The sequence below is a fragment of the Acinonyx jubatus genome, chromosome D2, assembly GCF_027475565.1.
Source record: "Acinonyx jubatus isolate Ajub_Pintada_27869175 chromosome D2, VMU_Ajub_asm_v1.0, whole genome shotgun sequence".
Lineage (NCBI taxonomy): Eukaryota > Metazoa > Chordata > Mammalia > Carnivora > Felidae > Acinonyx > Acinonyx jubatus.
Genome location: NC_069393.1, coordinates 33697572 through 33718968, shown reverse-complemented (window position 1 = coordinate 33718968; position 21397 = coordinate 33697572). Strand labels below are relative to the sequence as shown.

At 33.8% G+C, this 21397-nt stretch overlaps 2 protein-coding genes across 8 annotated transcripts in view; one reads left to right on the top strand and one right to left on the bottom strand.

Annotated features, from left to right (window-relative positions):
- ADK (adenosine kinase) overlaps nt 1–21397 on the bottom strand; it is a 528728-nt gene that overhangs the window by 330249 nt on the left and 177082 nt on the right. For all 7 annotated transcript variants that reach the window (XM_053207898.1, XM_015067729.3, XM_053207897.1 and 4 more), the window contains one exon: nt 19285–19363. In XM_053207898.1, the coding sequence (XP_053063873.1) occupies nt 19285–19363 (79 nt within the window). The remainder of the gene's footprint in view (nt 1–19284; nt 19364–21397) is intronic.
- Nucleotides 10036–10447, top strand: LOC106970991 (40S ribosomal protein S27-like). Its single transcript, XM_027062321.2, has one exon. The coding sequence runs from the start codon at nt 10141–10143 to the stop codon at nt 10390–10392; it is 252 nt and encodes an 83-aa protein (XP_026918122.1). The 5' UTR covers nt 10036–10140; the 3' UTR covers nt 10393–10447.

Sequence of the window (21397 nt, the reverse complement as noted above, 5' to 3'; positions counted from 1 at the left end):
GGATAAAATGTAAATCTGCCACAACTTCTTTTTTTTTTTTTTTTTGGCACAACTTCTGAGATGCCAGGTTTAATTTCCTATAAAGGAGCCCAACAACTTCCTACTACACAGCTTATCTAAAATATAAAAGTCCCATGAAATCAGAAGCTTTGTACATGTCCCAAGTTCTATACATTACTCACAGCCAATATGACTACCAAATTAAGATTCATCTCTCACGGACCTAAAGGAGATGGTTAAGAATTGACAGTTCCTGCTTTAAAAAAAATTGCAACACTAACTACGTTATTACTTTCACATTTTAGTAAAATTTATGATCTTTCACATTTAGTAAAATTTTCCTCAGGCTAGGATTAAATCTGTAAGTTTTGGGATGGGAAAATGACCCATTTTAAATAATTTAAAGAAGTGCTCTACATATTTAAAGTTAAAATTTTTCATCATTTAAGGCACATGACACATTTATATAAATGCTTCACAGAGATATTACTTTTCATTTCACCAGTATTTTTAAATAACTCACATATTTCAAATATTAGTTTCCTATGTTACTTATGCTAATCTACCTAAAGAATATTTCATTTGATTTTTAACATAGAATAGGTAACAACTATTACACAAATCACAAACCCCTAGTGGTCAATAAACATGAATAATTACTATTTTTAACAGAACTGAAAAGTAATCTGATCTATTTAATAAAACATATTATTGTAATTCTTCATATCTGCATAAATGGTATGCCATATTCATAAATGACTGAATTGTCATTGCTTTTATAAAATCAAATCTAAGTTTCTCTTATTTTGTCAGACCTCTAATTTCTAAAATTCTCAGTATTTTCAGTTTCTATTACATGTTGTTAAATCACTTCTAAATACAGAAATAGTAAATGGCAAAGTTTTTTTTAACTTAACTACGCACCATCTACAACCCACCTGCTACTCCTACCAGGAATAGAGTTTCTCAATGGTTAGTTAACATCCACCCATTCAACCAATCTCCTTTCCCTTATTTCAAGTCTGCTGCATAGCTGCTAATTTTCATGTAGAGACTTCTGAAGAAAGAAGAAAATTCTGGTCCATGATGGAATGAAAAACAATTACTACCAGGTAAAACCTATGAAAATGGGCCAAAAATTATATCACTATATACATATTGTAAATATGCATATTGCTTTTTATGTGAGCGATTCAAAAAGAAGCAAAGAATGTAATAGGGTTCCTTAGGCCAATTCTTCACTTCGCCTTACAACGTACTATATGTACATGTGCACATATTTATCTTTAGGTCCAAACATGCCCAGAGTTTAATTTCAAAACCAGAGATAAGTATCTTAGCCTACTTTACATTTGCAATTATTTCAAATCTATTCATTTCATAATAATATAAATATTAAACAGGTACATATTTAAATAAGTTTAAAAATCAATGTGAATACATTCTCTTAAACATGCCAATGATGGAATGGGACTCTTGACTGCTAAAGGAGTAAAACTAGAAAACAGGAAGTCACTGACTCTAATTAGAAGGCAACAATGCCTCTGAGGGGGAAAAGGAGAGACAAGAAAAGGGAGATGGGGGTTTTGAGTATTTGGTCACCTCTGGGCAGCAATGCACAGGGTAGTGGATAGGAAGCTAATATTTTACCTCACCTTCTCACAGTTAAAGACGAGTGCAAGGCAAATACTAGAACTTGGAAAAGTAATATCACACACTCTGAATTAGATAATTCATTATTATAGATTACAAAATTTGATATTATACTATAAAACCTAGGCTATATCGATGAAGAATGAAGAGCAATTTCCCAACATTTAAGACAAACCCTAAATACTTTAAAAGATGCACAATTCATTCACTAGTCAAGATTTTTATCAATAAGCTATTACATTCAAAAGCCTAATCAAAAGTACAGTTACAAAAAAAAAAAAGCTCTGCTGTAAGGACTTGTTAAAATATATACTTAGAATTTCTCCTTCAGTGGAATCACAGGAAAATTTTGCAATTTTCCTATACCGTTTGTCATGGATACTATCAAGTGAATTCTATGGCTTAATGATGACCTTAAGTGAGTATATCCTAGAAATGTTTTTAAATTTCTACTTCATTATCACAGAATGTGTTAAGCAAAATTCAAACCTTTGGCTTAAACCTCAGAAATGAGCTAATTTGTCCACTGTTCTAGGTAACAAAATAATTCAGGACATTATTTTCCTAGGTATGGTGAATATCTTATGATAGCACATGATCAATAGAACATAAAAATCTTTTTTTGTTTGTGTGACCATTTGGAGTTTTTGTATTTAAAATCTGAAATAGTAAGACATAGTGCAAGTTGTAAAAGGCAGAATTTTTTTTCAACTGAATTATAATTGACATACAACGCTATTATTAGCTTTAACTGCATAACATAATGATTCAAAATTTGTATATATTGGGAAATGATCATCACGGTAAGTCTAGTATCTATCAGTATATGTCTATCAGTATACATAGTTACAAAATTTTTTCTTGTGATTAGAACTTTTAAAATTGACTCAGTAATTTCAAATACGCAATATATTGTTATTACCTATACTTACCAAGCTGTATTTTACATCCCTGTGACTTATTTTATGACTAGAAGTCTGTCATAAGACTTCCATACGTTTGATCCCCTTTATGCATTTCCCCTAACCAGCCTCTGGCAACCACCAATTTGTTTACTGTATCTATTGAGCTTGGTTCTGTGTATGTGTATGTTTTAGACTCCACACATGAGATCATATTATTTGTCTTTCTCCATCTGACTTACTTCACTTAGCATAATGCCCTGGAAATCCAACAGTGTTGTTCACAAAGCAACATTTCATTCTTTTTTATGGCTGAATAATACAACAGGTCTAATTTATCCATTCATCCATCAGTGGACACTTAGGTTGTATACACATCTTAGCTATTTTATAAATAATGCTGCAAAGAACATGAAGGTTCTATGTAACTTTTCAAAGGAGTGTTTTCATCTTCTTTGGATAAATATCCAGAAGTGGAATTGGTGGATCATGTAGCTAGTTCTATTTTTTATTTTTGGGATAATCTCCATACTGCTTTTCATAGGGGGCACTATTTTACATTTCTGCCAACAGTGCACAACAGTTCCCTTTTCTCTACATCCTCACCAACACTTGTTATTTCTAGTCTTTTTGATAATAGCCACTCTTAACAGGTGGGAGGTGATATGTGAAGCATGGTTTTGATTTGCATTTCCCTCAGATTAGTGGTGTTAAGTACCTTTTCATGCATTTATTGGACATTTGTATGTCTACTTTGGAAAAATGTCTCCTGCAACCTTCTACCCTTTTTAAATCAAACTGGGTTTTTTTGTTGTTGTTTTGTTTTTATTTTTGCTACTGAGTTGTATGGGTTCTTTATGTGCTCTGGATATTAACGTCTTATCAGATATATGATTTCCAAGTATTTTTTCCCATTCAGTAGGTTGCTTTTCATTTTAATAACTATCTTCACTTTGCAAAAGATTTTTGGCTTGATATAGTCCCACTCATTCATTTTTGCTTTTGTTGCTTTTGTTGTCAGATTCAAAAAATCATCATCAAGACTAAAGTCAAGGAGCTTACTGCCTATATTTTCCTCTAGGAGTTTTGTGGTTACAAATCTTATGTTCAAGTCTTTTAACACATTTTGAGTTGATTTTTGTGTATGGTATGAAATACTCATCAAGTTTTATTCTTTTGCATGTGCCTGTCAAGTTTTCCCAGCACTATTTACTGAAGAGACTGTCCTTTCCTCATTGTATATTGGCTTCTTTGTTGTAAACTAACTGACCATATATGCATAAACTTCTTCTGGGCTCTTATCCTGTTTCATTTATCTATGTGTCTGTTTTTGTCAGCATATTGTTATGATTTCATAGCTTTGTAATTTTAGTTTGAAATCAGGGAGTATGGTGACTCCAACTTCATTTTTCGTTTTCAAGACTGCTTTGGGTACGTAGGGTCTCTGTGATTCCATATAAATTTCAGGATGATTTGTTCTATTTCTGTAAAAAATGTCATTGAGATTTTGATAGGGATTGCATTGAATCTGTGGATCCCTTTAGGTAGTTTGGACACGTTAATAATACTCATTTTTCCAATCCATGATCACAGAATATCTTTCATTTGTGTCTTCTTCAATTTTTTTCATTAATGTCTTATATTTTTCAGTATATAGGTCTTTCACCTCTTTGGTTAAGTTTATTCCTAGCTATTTAGGGATGAGTCTAACAACTCAGAAATGATGATTTCACACACATTTTTTAGATATCATTGAAACAACTGCTTTTACATAAAGAAAATAAGATTTTACAATTCTATGATACAACACAACCAAAATCAAACACAACTAAAGCAATGATAGCACAACAACACAGCTAAGCTTTTTTGATCATTGACTATGTGCCAAGTACTATTCTAAGTAATCTATGGTATTATCATATTTAATTCCCTTAAACTACAAAGCTGGCTTTGTTATGAGTTCTCTCATTTTACTTGTGAAGAAACTATTAGTCAAAGAGTTTCAGATCACTCAGTATGTAAGTGAAGAACCAGGACTGGAATCCAGGTCTTTGCTTCTAAAGTCTATACTCTTTATTGCTTTGTTTATACTGCCTGTCAAAATGTATAATGCATGGCATTCAAAGAAAAAATATCAATAAGTAGATTAAAGGAAATATTCATGTTTAAACAAAAAGCTATGTTTTGACTCATCAAAAAATTAAATAAAATTAATACAAATCACATAATCAAACAGTAAAGAAAAATACAGCTTGTTTATACAGGGTTATGTCTATTAATTCACTAAATCACTCAAAAAATGTTCAATGAATGTCTTCTAAGTGACAGAGATTGTTGGAAATGCTGAGGGTAAACAACAGAGAACAAAACTGACAAAGCGCCTGACATCATAATGCTTATATTTTAACAATAAGCTAAAACTAAAAATAAATTATGTAATCAACTTAACAGTCACTTTTTTTTTTAAATGTTTATTTATTTTTGAGAGAGAGAGACAGAGTGTGAGTGGGGGAGGGACACAGAGAGAGAAAGGAGTCACAGAATCTGAAACAGGTTCCAGGCTCTGAGCTGTCAGCACAGAGCCCAACGCAGGACTGGAACTTGACAACAGCCAGATCATGACCTGAGCTAAAGTCAGACACTTAACCAACTGAGCCACCCAGGTGCCCCTCAACAGCCATTTAATCTAAGTTGTAAAAATACCAGGATTAGAATAATTCTTCCCTGACACAGAGCACATACCTTCAGAAATCAAAATTACAATTCTCCAAAGAGTTTTCAAATTCTTGTTACTGCAATAGCATATGAAAAAGGGATAAACAAAAGAAAGGAAGAAAAAACAAATGAAATTTTCAGGGAACATGAATAATTATCTAGAAACTCAAAGGAAGATATTAGCTAAAAAAGTAACAGAATCAGTAAAGGAATGTTGTATCTGAGTATAAAATAACTATATCTCTTCCTATACCAGCAATAATCACCTGGAAAGCATGGTAAAAAAAAAAAAAAAAAAAAAAAAAGATGTCATTTTAAAGTTGTAGGAATAACAACAAGAATAAGAATGTATCACACTACATGATATTTACAACATATATGAACGTACGTATAAATAGTTTTATAACGTAGTTATAAAACTATTGGGTGATTAAAAAACATTTGACTCAGTAGAGATACATCATTCTAATGTCATTTGACTAGATCAAAACACAACATAAAAATGTCTGTTACCCCCAAATTAATTTAGAACATGTACAAAATTCCCATCAAACCACAGGAGGATTTTTTCAAAATACAGATAAAATTATTCTAAAGATCATTCTGAGGAAAGACTAAAAATAGAAAATAAAATTTTGTGGAAAAGATAATGTACAACTACGTGGACTAAATATTTTAGCAATAATTTAAAGGTTTCTGAATCTGAGAGATACGGATTTCTAATTCTTCCCTGGGGGGCAAGGCGTGGAGGCGGGTGGGGGAGCAGGGCTGAAGATAAAGAGGAGGAGGAAGTGACCAAGATAACTGTATTAAAAACATGTTTCCAATTTCCTCTCTCAATTTTAACTTTACCTCAAGCCCTACAATCCTAGTAACCAGAGACAGTTAAAGAAATCCCCCACCCCTTTGTGTTCCTGAAATAGTTTACTACAAGGAATCATTCTTCCTCATGTGACTAGAAAAGATTCAGATAACTCCCTGTTTCCCTTATGACAAGGCTAGACACAGACATTCCAAATTCCCATTCTTTGCTCAAAAATGATTACTTGAACTATTTGTACCCAATGATCTCAACAAAATATGTAACTGGGACTTAACCAAAGGTTAGTTACAAAGCTTCTCTACTTCCCTGAGACCCCTGAACTTTGACCCACCCCCACTCTTAACCAGCATACAACCTAACAGCCCCTCCTAAGAACAGGCTGATCTCAAAGTAAAACATTCTCTGTACTATCCAATCACTCCACCTCTACCCAGCCATATCTATTCATTCCACTTCCACACAACTGGTTCTTCCTAGAATATTCCCTCTTCCTTCTACGAGAAAAACTTTTCTGCCTGACTTTCTTTTTTAATTTTTTCAATGCTCATTTAGTTTTGAGAGAGAGAGAGAGAATGGGAGCTGGAGGGGCAGAGAGAGAGAGAGGAAGACACAGCATTCAAAGCAGGGTCTAGGCTCCTAGCTCTCAGCACAGAGCCTGACGTGCGGCCAAACCCATGGACCTAGAGATCACGACCTGAGCTGAAGTCAGACACTTAACCAACTGAGCCACCCAGGTGCCCCTTTTCTACCTGACTTTTAAGATACTTACAGATTCTCACAATGGTAGCATTTTCCTTATTGCAATAGTCCCCATTCCGCTATTGCAAAGGTCTCTTTCCCCATTCTTACAATAACCTTTGTGAATAAACTCTTCCTTAACAGGATTCTGGATCTGGTTTTTATTAGCAAAAGGCTCTAATTCTGATTTAGCAATAGCAGGGCAGGGGCAGAGAAAGAGGGAGATACAGAATCTGAAGCAGGCTCCAGGCTCTGAGCTGTCAGCACAGAGACTGATGCGAAGCTTGTACTCATGAACCATGAGATCATAATCTGAGCCGACGTCAGGCGCTTAACCAACTGAGCACCCAGGTGCCACTTCTAATTCTGATTTAGATAATAAAGTGTAAAAGTAAGGATAATTTAGGATCTACTTGACTAGAGGTGTAAGTGTTCATGATCAGAAGGTCAAATAAATAATACAAAAGGGAACAGAGATTCATTCATTTGCCCATTATATGGTAAGCATTGATTGGGTTATATTAATCCATTAATGAATAAACGGGGGGAAAACCATGACCAATGATTTGCATGGTGTTAAAGGGAAAGATGAAATTAATGACAGGATATCACAAGCAAATGTACAGACTTAGCTGGGTTAAGCTATATAAAGAGATATATATGTTCCTATAAGAACTTCTAACATAGGGAAATGAAAAGTCAGAAAAAGCATTTATTTCTGGAAATGACAGGTAAATTTAGAACGGATGAGAGAAAAAATGGCATGGTAAAAAGCATTTTAGGCAGAGGAAAGTACACATGGGAAGGTGAAGACTAACAAATATCTAACTCTAAGACTAAACAGAACAAACAGGTTCACAGAACTTGATAAAAAGTGGTGTTTGCAGTGATTCTTGATTCATTGGCATCCAGAAGCATCAAGGCACTCTTTATATACTTGTAGTGGCCTAGGCCACGGGACAAAAAGAGGCTGATTGTAATAAAAAACTGGTTTTGACAACATGCTCTGAGCTTTCTGTGATGTTTACTTAGCTTAAATACGGACATGGAAACCTAAGAAAATGTGAGGAAAATTACTGAATAAAGACTGTGGAATTAGGAATGTGGTATGGAAGATAAACATTTATGAAACTGACTTAGGTGCAATAATTAGAGACTATTATCTCATTCTTTAAAAAATTCTTTTACAAAGGGATTTATTATTAATTTCCTTAAATAAAAACTTAGAGTGTTTACATTTAACATAAAATGCATTTAAACTACGTCTTTATTTAAGTACCATGCTCAAATACCAAGAGACTAACATTTCTTTTCTTTTGCATTCAATTAACTATCGATTAACAATCCTTATATCAATTTAAATCAACCAACAAATCTTCCAAGCTGTAAACAAAGAATTTCCAAGTCAGTAACCAAAACAATCTAGCTAACCAAGTAAACATTCAGGAGCTTAGAACAAGTTCAAATTTTATTCAACTTCTTAATCCTTGTAAGAACCAATCCACTAACCAGTTTTAGGCCCCATTGCATTATTTTCTATTTTTGAAAGAAGTTGTTGTGAGATAAATAGGTGTGAAGGAAGGAATATCTGGTATATTTTATCGCTTTTAATACAGTCTTAACAAATTGCTGGAATTACAGCTTACGTTTAATTCAATTAATGGAAAATGTCCACCATATACATTTTTCAGAATGTAATAATAACTACAATTTATTGAGCCCTCATTATGTATAAGTACTGAGTTATATTGTTCATATTTTATAATTTAATTCTAACAACACACTATATTGAGTTAAGCACCACCAAAGAAAAAAATTGTGAAAGATTTTGAAATGGATCAAAAAGATTGCAGGTATTAATGGAAGCCTATGCATTTTTTTTTTTTTAAGAGCATAGCCTTCTAGATTATCTGATTCTATGGGGTTGACACATTTTATCACCTTTGAGCTACTTTATAAGTACATAAATTATATATTACTTAGTAATAATTCTTGTCTCTAAATCAGTAAATAAAATGTGATCCTACAGAGAGAAGTGAAACCTGCCACCCGAACAAAAAGTCAGTTTTGTAATACTTGTAGTTTGATTTCACAGACCACACATGTCTCTGGACTTTGAATTTTCTTTTAAGTCAACCATACTTACCTGTTCACTCATTAATTATGAGTTAAAATTGTTGACATGTGTTCATTTTCTATGAGAGTCATAATTTTATTCTTTTAAAATTTTTAGGCTGTAAATTACTAGGATTATTCCCATTTTTCAAAACAAACAAACAAACAAAAAAACTGAAACTTGAAGAAGTTAGCTGACTTGTCCAAGTTTTTGCTTGCCCAGCTTTGCTTAACTCCACAGCACATCCTCAACACCCCTAATAACTATGCCTTGCTAAAATTTAGACTATTTTGCTTTTTACTTCATTATCTCAAGTATCTCACCATCAAAAGTACCAAAGATCAAAGAAATACTCTAGAAAAGCTGTTCTTTAATTTTTTTTTTTTTAATGTTCATTTATTTTTTGAGAGAGAGAGACAGAGTGTGAGCAGGGGAGGGGCAAAGAGAGAGGAAGACACAGAATCCAAAACAGGCTCCAGGCTCTGAGCTGTCAGCATAGAGCCTGATGCCAGGCTCAAACCCACAAGCTGTGAGATTGTGACCTGAGCCGAAGTCAGATGCTTAACTGACTGAACTACCCAGGCGCCCCTAGAAAAGCTGTTCTTTAAAAAAGATGGCAGTTGACATTTCCACTAGATAATTTAATTGGCAAAGACCATCCTGATTGTCCAACCAACTAAACAAATGAGACTTTTTTCTCCCCAGAAAGCTCTGACTTTATTTTTCAGTTCAAATAAATGAATACAGTATCCATAAGACATTTATTTTAATAGTTTCTGAATTCTAATTCCAAAAAAGAATGAAAAGGAATGAAACCAAGGCAAGAGTTTTATCCCCTGGATGAAATTAGATACTGTCATTTGTAGTATTTCTTACTGAAGTTCTCTCTGTTTTGCTCTTAGGCAGCAGCAGAAACACAATCTCAAATTGTACCCATGTTTAATGTCATACCATAGAATAATGCACCACATTAAAGGTTATAAGGTATATAGTGGTAACAGAATCTCTTAATAGAAGGTATAATTAAGGGACAAAAAAATCTGAAACAAAAAAAGGAAGAAAGGAAGAATAAAGAAGAAAGGGAAGGATTGAGTGGGTACAGAAGAGAGGAAGGAAGGAGAAGATGTACACGTTTTGCTTCACATTAAAAAACCTGACATCTTTTCTTGTGGTAACCACCTCCCCAAGAGAACATGCCCCTCAAAAAGGATCTCCTGTACCCATTCCTGGAAGAAAAGAGGAAGCATAAGAAGCAGCGACTGCTGCAGATCCCCACCTCCTACTTCATGGACGTGAGGTGCCCAGGACTCTACAAAATCACCACCATCTTTAGCTATGCACAAACGGTAGTTTTGTGTGTTGGCTGCTCCACTGTCCTCTGCCAGCCTACGGGAAGAAAAGCAAGGCTTACAGAAGGATGCTCCTTCAGACGGAAGCAGCACTAAAACCACCCTGAATCAAGATGAGTGGGAAACTATCCCAATAAACAAATTTTCGCTAAATAAATTTTTAAAAAATTAAAAATAGATAAATAAATAACCTCACGTAACTTAAAAAATGTCACAAACCCATTAAAAATATCATTTCAGAAAACAAAACACTGCTTTCTTCACTTTATTTTAGCTACTAAAGTCTCTCACAATCTAATTCAACAACAAAAGGTGTTAATTCACATTTAAAGTTTTTTCAACTGGAAGGAGAAATCACGCTTTGCATAGTCAACTTTACTTTGTAAGAACCAAATTACTTAAAATTATTCATTTATCTTAAAATTGGCACCAACAAAAACCTCCTTTTTAATGACATAAGGCTTGACAAGCCTCTGTGTTGCATCACCATCTGCCACATCCTGCTCTGATATTTATAAATACAGTTGTGCTATTGATGGTAATACAACTGTTCCAGGTGTAAGACATTAGAATAGAGAATTCTCTTTGATCACTCCAAAGTCATTTCTTCTTTTTAAATACAAGCAGTCTGGAATGTTCTCAGGTTCCCAGAGGTATGTCTAGTAAAAAGCCTTTTAATCTCTAACTGGTTTGTTCAGGTGAAGTAGGTCACAAGAAAAAGAGATAATCAGAAATATATATTAAAACAAAAAAACACACAGATTTACTGCTTTTTTTAAGAAGAAGAGAAGTATGAAGCTCTTGATTTTCATCACTTTTAATTTCTAAATACTATGGGACTTAGTTGGAGATGCGACATGGTTCTTGAAATACCAGCTCTACAATTTTTGGCCCAACATGTTTGTTTATTCAAATATAATTTTTGAAACTTAAAAAAAATGTTTTTAGGAACTCAATGTACATAGTCTGGGCTTTAAAACATAATTCTGAAAGCTGGTTCATTACATGACATTGCATCAAAGAAAAAAAAACAAAGCACTCCTCCTCTCTCCTCCAGGTAAAATCCTGTATAAAAATATAAACATCCTGGTACTTAGTTCTCTCAAAATTTAATTAAAAACAAAACAAAAACTTGGTTAAACAAAACTTGGTTAAATTTTCATTAGTAGCTAAATAAAAATACGGAAGCTTATCTAACTGGGAATGAGAGGAGAAACTGGAAAACCAGAAAGTTGATGATCAGAGAACCAGGTTAGGACTTAAAAGACAGAGGTAAGGATATAAGAATTCAAGAAGAGACCAAGTTAAATGTTTAATGCTTATGTGAAGAAAAAATTCAGATCTATTACTGATAGTTTTATACATGTGATCAAGGAACAACATTTGTAATGAGAGGTGTCATTGCTACTAACGAAAGACAAATAGAGAGAGGGGTAAGAAACATATACAATTTTAGTTGTTTCCATGAAATGATTTAGACTACAGCAAATAAAGAAGTATTATCTCATGTGGGACCCAAGGAATTTTACAAAAATCCCCTACCCTTGGACAAGCAGAGCAAGACTAACTCCATTTTGTGCTACACCCACCATCTCATGTATAACCCCCACATGACCTACTTATTGCTTAAGACACTCCCCCACCCTAGTCAAGCCGCTGAGCACACCCTTACTGGAAACTGGCTCATTTAGGAATGCAGAACCCCTAACCGCCAAAGAATGTAAACCCCGCCTTTTGCTCGCCAAACTTGTGCGCCAATTCCTACCACAGTGATAGGCTAGTTCAAACAGTTACTATAGGGTAAATTGTAATTCAATTGGCCACCTGCGTGTGGACTGACATGAATGTACAACTTTCTGTGTGTGTTACAATCTCATTGGCCACCGGCCCCCATAAAACTGCTACACCTCATAACCTAGGGGACCAAGTCCCTGCTCCGCTGTGTCGGGTATACTTGGGCCCAAGCTTGCAAATAAACCCTCGTGTGTTTGCATCTGTATCGGCTCCTTGGTGGTCTCTCGGATTTGAAATCAGGGGCATTACACTCATCCCAAAGATCTCTGCTTCAAATGAGAGAAAAATATGCTTTATTTACAAAGATGGCAGGTACTAAAATAATAGAAAAATGGTTACTCTTAATTATTGAATAGAGTCATAAAAATTCATATAGCCTCAACATTTTGGGGGATAACAGAGAGAAGCAATAATTTACTCTGTTAAAAAGAAAAACCACAAGCCCAAAATGAAGTCACTTAAGAGCCCCACGTGAGCAAATCAAGACTTAATACCTAACCTAACTGCAGTTTCCGTACCCCCAAAAATGTAACATTTAACCAGTCAATATGAAATTTCCTGGTCAGCACTGGGAAATGTACTGATAGACCCTTTTCATTCCCCTTAGGAGGGCAACATTCTTTCCTAATAGTTTCCTTTTTTTCTATTCCTTTTCTGCCTTTAAAAACTGATCCTGGGGAACCTGGGTGGCTCAGTTGGTTAAGCCTCCAACTTCAGCTCAGGCCATGATCTCACAACTCAGGAATTCAAGCCTTGCATCTGGCTCTTTGCTGTCAACACAGAGCCTGCTTCAGATCTTCTGTCCCCCTCTCTCTCTGCCCACCCCCCACTTGCATTGTTTCTCAAAAATAAACATTAAAAAAATTAAAAAATGAAATGAAATGAAATGAAATGAAATAAAATAAAATAAAATAAAATAAAATAAAATAAAATAAAATAAAATAAAAATAAAATAAAAACTGTTCCTTTCCTGCAGCTCAACAGAGCTCTCCTTTACTTGTGAGATGGGATGCTGCCTAACTCACAAATCATTTAAAGAAGCCAATTAGAGCTTCAAATTTACTTGGTTGAGTTTTGTTGTTCAACAATTCTAATGATGATCTGCTTATAGTTCAGTTAACAAAGGATAAGAAGACACTTAAAATATTTGATTAGATGCCCAGAACAATAACAAACTTTTAATGACTACAGAACATTAGAAAAATCAGTAAATTAACTTGCAAGAAACATAAAAACAAGTGAACCTACATAACTTAAAACAACATAGAAATACTTTGGAATACCTCATATACCTGGTCATCAGGCTTCTAAAAAATTTAATTATTGAGAAAAAAGCATAAATGTCCAAGGATCAAAAAGGTATCTAAACATCAAGAAAAATTGCTGTCTCTAAGAAGCATGAAAGAACAAGTTGGTTTACTCAGAACTACATTTAAAATGATGGATACTTGATTTTCCCTGACAACCTCCAATTCTTTCAAAATTAAAGCTGACTGGAAGAAGTGGAGAGGGTTTATGAAAACACTCAAAACCTCACACATATAGACGAGTCAAAACTGAAGTCTTCTAAGGAAGAGAGAAAAATCTCCAGTAAGGAGAGAAATCAGAAGTTCCAGTTAAAACACCTGGTTTTAAATTCTGCTTTACCTAGTTACTTATTGTGGCATATTTTTGTCTATCTTATTTAATCAGAATCCTTCCTTATCACTAAAACGAAGACATCATCTGGTCTATCTCCTAAGCTGTTGTGAGGATCTAGGTTTTGAGAGAGTACACAGTAGCATAAAATAAGGATTGCAAAGAGGTAAGTAAGTTAAGTAGTCCAGGTTTAAGAAAACCAATAGCCCAGTGTGGGAATATGAAACAATAAGCCACTGGTCTTAAGGTAGAGTAAGCAAGTTTTTAGAATGCTAATCCAAGAATGAACATACCAGACAAAAAAAAAATTTTTAATATGATAAATAACTGTGGAACAAACTGGTAGCTCAAAACCTGTTCTACAGAAACATCAAGAAGAAGAAAAAGAAGAAGAAGAAGAAGAAGAAGAAGAAGAAGAAGAAGAAGAAGAAGAAGAAGAGGAAGAAGACGACGACGACGACAACCACCACCATCAAGCAGACCAGCATACATATTATGGAAATCCAAGGAGAAAGAGAGAGGCAAATACAAAATATTTAGAAATAAGATGGCCTAAAACTTCCCAATTCTGAGGAAATACATGAATTTACACATCCAGAAGCCCAATGAACTCCAAGGAATATGAATTCAAAGAGATCCATACTAAGACTTGACCAAACTATCAAAGACAAAGAAAGAATCTTAAAAACAGGGAGAGAAGTGGATAAATAAGATTAAAAGCTGACTATCAGTAACCACGGAGGCCAGAAAGCAGTGAGATGATATTTAAAATGCTAAAAGAAATGTAAACCAACAATTCTATATCCAGCAAAACTATTCTTTAAGAATAAAGGAGAAATTGAGACATTCCCAGATAAACAAAGCTAAAGGAGTTTGTTAATAGTAGACTTGTCTTGCAAGACATGCTTAAAAGGAGTTCTTGAGACTGAAATGAAAGGACACTAGATAGTAAACTGAAGACATAACAAAAGATAAAGAACACTGGTAAAGGTAACTGTATAGGTAAATATAAAAGCCAGTATTGCCACACTTTTGGTTTGCAACTCCTGTTTTATTCCTGTAGGAATTAAAAGGCAAATGAATAAAATAATTATAAATCTATATTAATGGGCAATGTATAAAGATGTAATTACTGACAATAACAATATAAAGGGGGAGGATGGAAAGGGACTTTTCAAAGGAAGGGACTGTTTGTATGCCACTGAAACTAAGTTGGTAGTAATTAAACTAGGTTGTTATAAGTTTAGTATGTTAATTGTAATCCCCAAAGTAGTCACTAAGAAAATAACTAAAACACATACACAAAAGAAAATAAGAAAATCAAAATGGTACACTACCAAAAATAAAAAACATACAAATGAGTACTTGACATGGACTGAATTGTGTCCTCCCCAAATTCATACATTGAAGCCCTAAGCCCTAGAATTTAAGAATGCACTGTATTTAGAGAAAGGGCCTTTAAAGTGATAAAAAAGTTAACATGTGGTCCTTATGATGGATCCTAATCCAATTTGACCATTGTCCTTATAAAGTTAGATACAAACAAATAGACACCAGGGGTATGCACAGAATTACAATTATGTGAAGAGGTAGCAACAGGAGAGAGGAGTCAGAAGAAATTAAAGCTGCTGACATCTCAGTCTTGGACTTCTCACCTCCAGAACTATTAGAAAATAAATATCTCTTGGATAACCACTCAGTCTGTGGTACTGTTATGGCAGCCTGAGTAAACCAATACAGTACCTATTTGAAAGAACATATTATTCTGCATTATTTACTTTTCTGTAACATGAGTGCTATTTAAATGAAACAACAGGAACAATTAACAGTGGCAATCAGTAAAAAATTAAAAGTAGGACTAATCAAAAAATATGTGTGAGAAAATATAATAATCATTATTATGTTTCTTTTGATAAAATAAATTCAGCAACTTATTTTATCTTTTTTTTAACTCGATTGGAATTTAAATTTTATAGGCCACATTTTATATTCTTAATATATATAAATGCAACTAAATTAAAAAAAATTTTTTTTAACGTTTATTTACTTTTGAGACAGAGAGAGACAGAGCATGAACAGAGGAGGGTCAGAGAGAGAGAGGGAGACACCGAATCTGAAACAGGCTCCCGGTTCTGAGCTGTCAGCACAGAGCCCAACACGGGGCTCAAACTCATGGACTGCGAGATCATGACCTGAGCCGAAGTCGGACGCTTAACCGACTGAGGCCACCTAGGTGCCCCCTAAGATTTTTTAAAAGAAGAGAAAAAAAAGTGGGATTAAACAAATATTACCAGTATTTAGAAAAAATAACAATGACATGTTTCTTTTTGTCCCATGAAATAAAATAGTTTCATGCTTTGTGTCTCCTTTCCAATAATAACACTTCCCTGTACCGAGTAGAACCCTTCCTTTTAGTGTGGTAAAATTGAGTATCGTTAAATGTAAATTTCATTTTGACCACTCTGCTTGTATCAAGTCCATATTCTTGGTGTCAGTCCTGTGATGATATCAAGCTAAATACCCTCTCAATAAGCACAGAATACTTAGGATTGTAATTACTAGTAATGGCAGGTACTTAGATATGTAAGAAATTGTTTCAAACTCCACAAAACATCCATCTATTTTGAATCTAAATGCTTGTTTTGGTATTCCAACTGTTAATCAATCATGTCTTTTGCATTGATAGATTAATTATCTTTGCTTTCCATGTGTAAAATAAATATAATTTCAGAAGCACACTAGTAATTTCAATTTATGCTATCAAAGTTGCATTCCAAATGAGTTACAGTTTTAGTAAAGACATTGAGAGGATCTTATTTAACTTGGCTGTCCTTTTGTGGTGACTTTTTTTCTCCACCTTGAGTTAGGAAGCAGTCATGTTACACAAAAAATGAGACATTTGTTTGTTGTATAAGTTTTTTCTAGTCTCCTTATGGCTTCTTCAAATATCATCAAACATTTTTGGAGAAATGGCATAAAAATTTCTGTTTTAGTATAATCTTTTTCTCCGTTCTCATCCTCAATGTATTGCCAAATTAGACAAGGACATTCTTCCTGTCTCACACTTTAAAAATATTTTACTGCAGGATATCTTTTCTAAGTCCAACAACAATTATAGCCATTCTTTAGGCACATGTCCAAGGAGGCTATCTCCTTCCATTTCTTTAAAGTCAAAAATCACATTAAGTGTACCTGTACATATTGAGAACATTGAAAAGTGCCCTAAAATATTCACTATGAAAGTTTCAATGTCAGAAGTAAGCAAATCACATCACATTTTAGCAGTGCTATATACAAAGGGCGCAAAACACTTTGCAGATAAGATCTTTTATTTTATTTTTTAAAAAAATTACACTGAATGAAATTGTCCAAAATTTAAATTTGCACTGTCTGTCAAATACACAGATGAGTAAAGTCTAGAATTATATTTGGACATCTCAACAATCTTGTTTTATGTTGCCTGTGGTTTCACTAAAATCTTTAAGAATATGATTCAACAGACTTAACAAATCAAAGTATCTAAGAACTAAACGGAACATTTTCTTGTTGATATGATTTGCCATATCAATGGATATGTCAAAGTGTGGTTGTTGGTTAGATCCATCAAAATGAGCTCTACATTGATTGTGAAATGTTAAACTTTATTCCCTGTATGACTTTTAGTTCTTCTTTCATAGAAGTTTTGATCTTTGTAAATTAATGCTCCCTTTCATTATATTTCCCTTTGACATATTTTTCCACAGCTACCATGTAAAGTATTATTAAACCACAGAACAAGGAGAAATTCACCTAACCTTGGTATTGTATGGGGAAGTTACCTTGAAGCACTATGTACCTCCACGTACATAAATACGCCAGCTATTCCAGAGGGCAAAGAACAAAAAGGGCCTACCAACTAAATCATGATGTTTACATTACACATTTATTCATTTAAAACAAACAGCAGGAAGCAAGGGGAAAAGCTGGGGTTAAGTTAACACTCACGTATAACACCTTAGGATGCAATCAAGTTATAAAGGACCTCAACTAGCTGAATGTTCACCTATTTCCCAAACTACTTGATTATTTACTATCTATACTTAAAAAAAAATCCCATGACTTTTGTCTCAATCTTATAAGCTACCAGTTTATTATCTATGAATCCTATCCACCCTATTTTTCTTATTTCAATGGAAGAACTGAATATTTCAAAATATGTATTATATAAAACACATACAGAAAATATATATTTCACATGGTATATACCATCAAAAAATATGTAGAATTAAGTGTCTGTGAATAGATGATCCCTGAATTCTTACCATATCATATATTTTATCCTATTTTAGATCTCCAGTTCACAGAATCTGGCAGACATTGTGAGCACAGGTCTATGGGGCTTATAGTTGCTGCCCAGTACGTGCTTCTTTAATAACATAGAGTGATAGAAAAAATGGAAATCAATAATCAAGTTGTTTTGTGGGTGAAGGAGAACTCGAATGGAAAGAAAAATCCCGAACCAACCAATCAAACACATTAATACAAAACAAAACCCAGTACTTTCCCTGGTGGGTATCCCTGTCAACTCCTTTCTAGTGTATTTGCCTATACTTTTTAGACCACTCTAAACTAAACCTCAATGTCCTCATTCAACAAGACCATATCAGAATTAGATATAACTAAGACCATATCAGGATCAGCCACTCTAAGGTTCTAACTATATTTTCAGATTTTTCTTAAAATTTGGACAAGAGAACTTAAGTTACCTAGCACAATGACTAGCACATATACCAGGAGCTCAATAAATATGTGCTTTATGTACAAATGAATCAGTTCCTCCTATTACTGACTTTCAAGGAAAATCTGAGAAATTGTCCTTCTAAAGGCAAGTACTTCTAAAGTACTGTTTTTGAAAACTGTGGTTATCCTAGACACAAATTATAATTTGGTAATTATGTATTTGGATTATCAGTCAGATGGAAAGGAAAAGTACTCTCAAAATATTAGGGGAACTGAAAAGCAAACAAAATCTTCAACTGAGGGCTAGATTGAAATTAGTATTTTTAAGTAGAGGAGAGCCACAATTCCTGTCCATAAATGGGTAAATTTAAGTTTTGTTAAGATAAAGAAAATTCAGAAAAGCCATAAAGTTTAATTATATTTAAAAAACTAAGAACTTTGGCACAGTAAAATACACCACAAGCAGATTTTAAGTATGAATAATAATTACTTTCAACAGATAATTTCCATAAAATATAAAGTATTTCCATAAGTCATTAACACATTAAAAATTATAAAATAAACAGTGAATGAATTCAATAAGTAATTAAGAAGAAATATAAGTGAACAATAAACATATTAAAGCATGTTTAAGCTTACCAATAATCAAAGGAATACCAATTAAAGTAAGATAATTTTTGCTGATTAGATGGACAATGATTGCTAAAATCCCAATTCAAAACCAACAAAACTATTCTGTAGCAATAAAATATAGATTGGAACAATTATGTACAATGACCATAAATCTAGAATCATTTCGAATCTATTTCTTTGTAACCTTTAAAATAATTAACCAACCTGTGCCACTTTAATAGAATTCTGGGTAGAACCACCAGCATGATATTCGACTTTGAATTTTTTTACAAGTTCATCAAACCTACAAGAAAATCACAGTAGAAAAAAGTAAGTTAGCATCTGTCAGTTGTCACAATGCAAATTTTTCTGATTAGAAGCACACTGAATCACCATTAGTAAAATATTTTCAATTATATAATTATGTTGAATAAATGAATTAAAATATATATGAAAAACAAGCATGCTGAATTTGTACTTATGAAAATTTTTCTACAAATGTACAATTATAAGAATTTAAAATATATAAACTGTCCATAATTAACCACTATACTAAAAAAGGTAAAAATACAAATTCATAAATTATTACTTATAAGCAATGCATATTTTCCCATATTAAATGTTGATCTCTAGAATCCTTACAAATGTAAATTCTAGTAAGTTTAAAAAGTTTTAGATATCATAAAGACAATTAGTTTAAAATGTAAAGAACTGGGAAACCACACATTGGGGTATGATTCTAGGCAAGCTGCTTGGTGACGTAATTTCTGTATCTGCCATATAAAGACACAGACAGTAGTGATCTAAAGCTTTATCTAAATATCTAAATATCTAAAGCCATTATTTTGGCATCTGATAAAAGCTATAGAACTTCTCTCCAGGAAAATACATACATCCACTACACATGAAACTTTCATGTACCCAGGCAAAAAACTACGGACACTGATTTGAATAAATCTCAAATTAGATGGCCTTTATTAACCTGGATTTCAAATCAATATTCCTTACTGCATGTCTTTAGCATGTTAGAGATATCCAAGGGGCATAAGTATGTGCCTTAATTTCAAAGGACTAAGAAGCGTTGGAGGGAGACAAGGATGAATACACATGAGAAAATACAGAAAATTAGAAACCATCAAATTATCAAAAAACAGAATATATGCAATGTAGACAGCAAGTGCTAGAGGAGGTTGGTCAAAAAAGGGAGATTGGGATATGAATAGAATATTCAAGGAAGGTTTCAGTATTGACAAGTATTTTCAAAATTTTAAAAACAAAGTACAGAAGTAGATCCTTTCACTAAAATGAAACATTTCACAGAACCTCAAAATACCAAAAAGACAAATACAGATATGGTTATATTAGGAATAGGAAAAATGGAGTTATACCCACTCCCATACATCCAACTACCTTGGGATTCCATCTGTAAAACACGGAGATGACAATAAACACAACTAGCAAACCTGCCCAGAATTTTGACAGCAGAATTCATATGCCACTAATAATACCAATGTAATAATAACAGTAGAAAAGGCAAAATATATAGGCACAGATGCAGAGGTAGGTAGCTGCAGTAGCTCAAGGTAAGTTCCCTTCTACTTAGGTACTTTTTTTTTTTTAATGTTTATTTATTTTTTAGAGAGAGAGAAAGAGAGCACAGGCAGAGGACAGCAGAGAGAGAGGGAGACACAGAATCTGAAGCAGGCTGCAGGCTCCACACTGTCTGCACAAAGGCTGATACAGGGCCCGAATCCACAAACCATGAGATCGTGACCTGAGCTGAAGTCGATGCTGAACCAACTGACCACCCAAGTGCCCCTCTTCTACTTACTTTCTGAACTAGACAGATACCAGCTAAGTGTGATGTTAGAGATTGGAGAAGAAAGGGAGAGTGAATGGATAAAGTAAATATACAGTGATCAATTGCTAGGCTCATTTGAGGTCCCTCCACTGTCAAAAGCCAATTCCTCCAAAGGTTTTGGATCGTATTTGTAGTAGGTTGAATTGTGGCCTCCATAAAGATATGTTCCCCCATAACCAGTGAATGTAACCTTATTTAGAAAAGAAGGCTTTGGAGATACAAGTAAGTTAAGGAGCTTGAGATAAGATCTTCCATCCTACATTACCCAGGAGGAGCCTAAGTTCAGTAAGAAGTCTTCTCATAATGGACAGAAGAAAAGACACAAAGGAGAAGACCATGTGAAGATGGAGGCAAAGACTAGAGTGATAAGGAGCCAAGGAACGCCAACACCCACCAAAAGCTGGAAGAGGCAAGGAAGGCTACAGAATTCAAATTTAAACTAATAAAGTTAAATAAAATTTAAAATTCAGTTCTTCA

Bases quoted from the DNA above. Each gene is read 5' to 3' on its own strand.
- LOC106970991 (XM_027062321.2), top strand. From the start codon at position 10,141: ATGCCCCTCAAAAAGGATCTCCTGTACCCATTCCTGGAAGAAAAGAGG.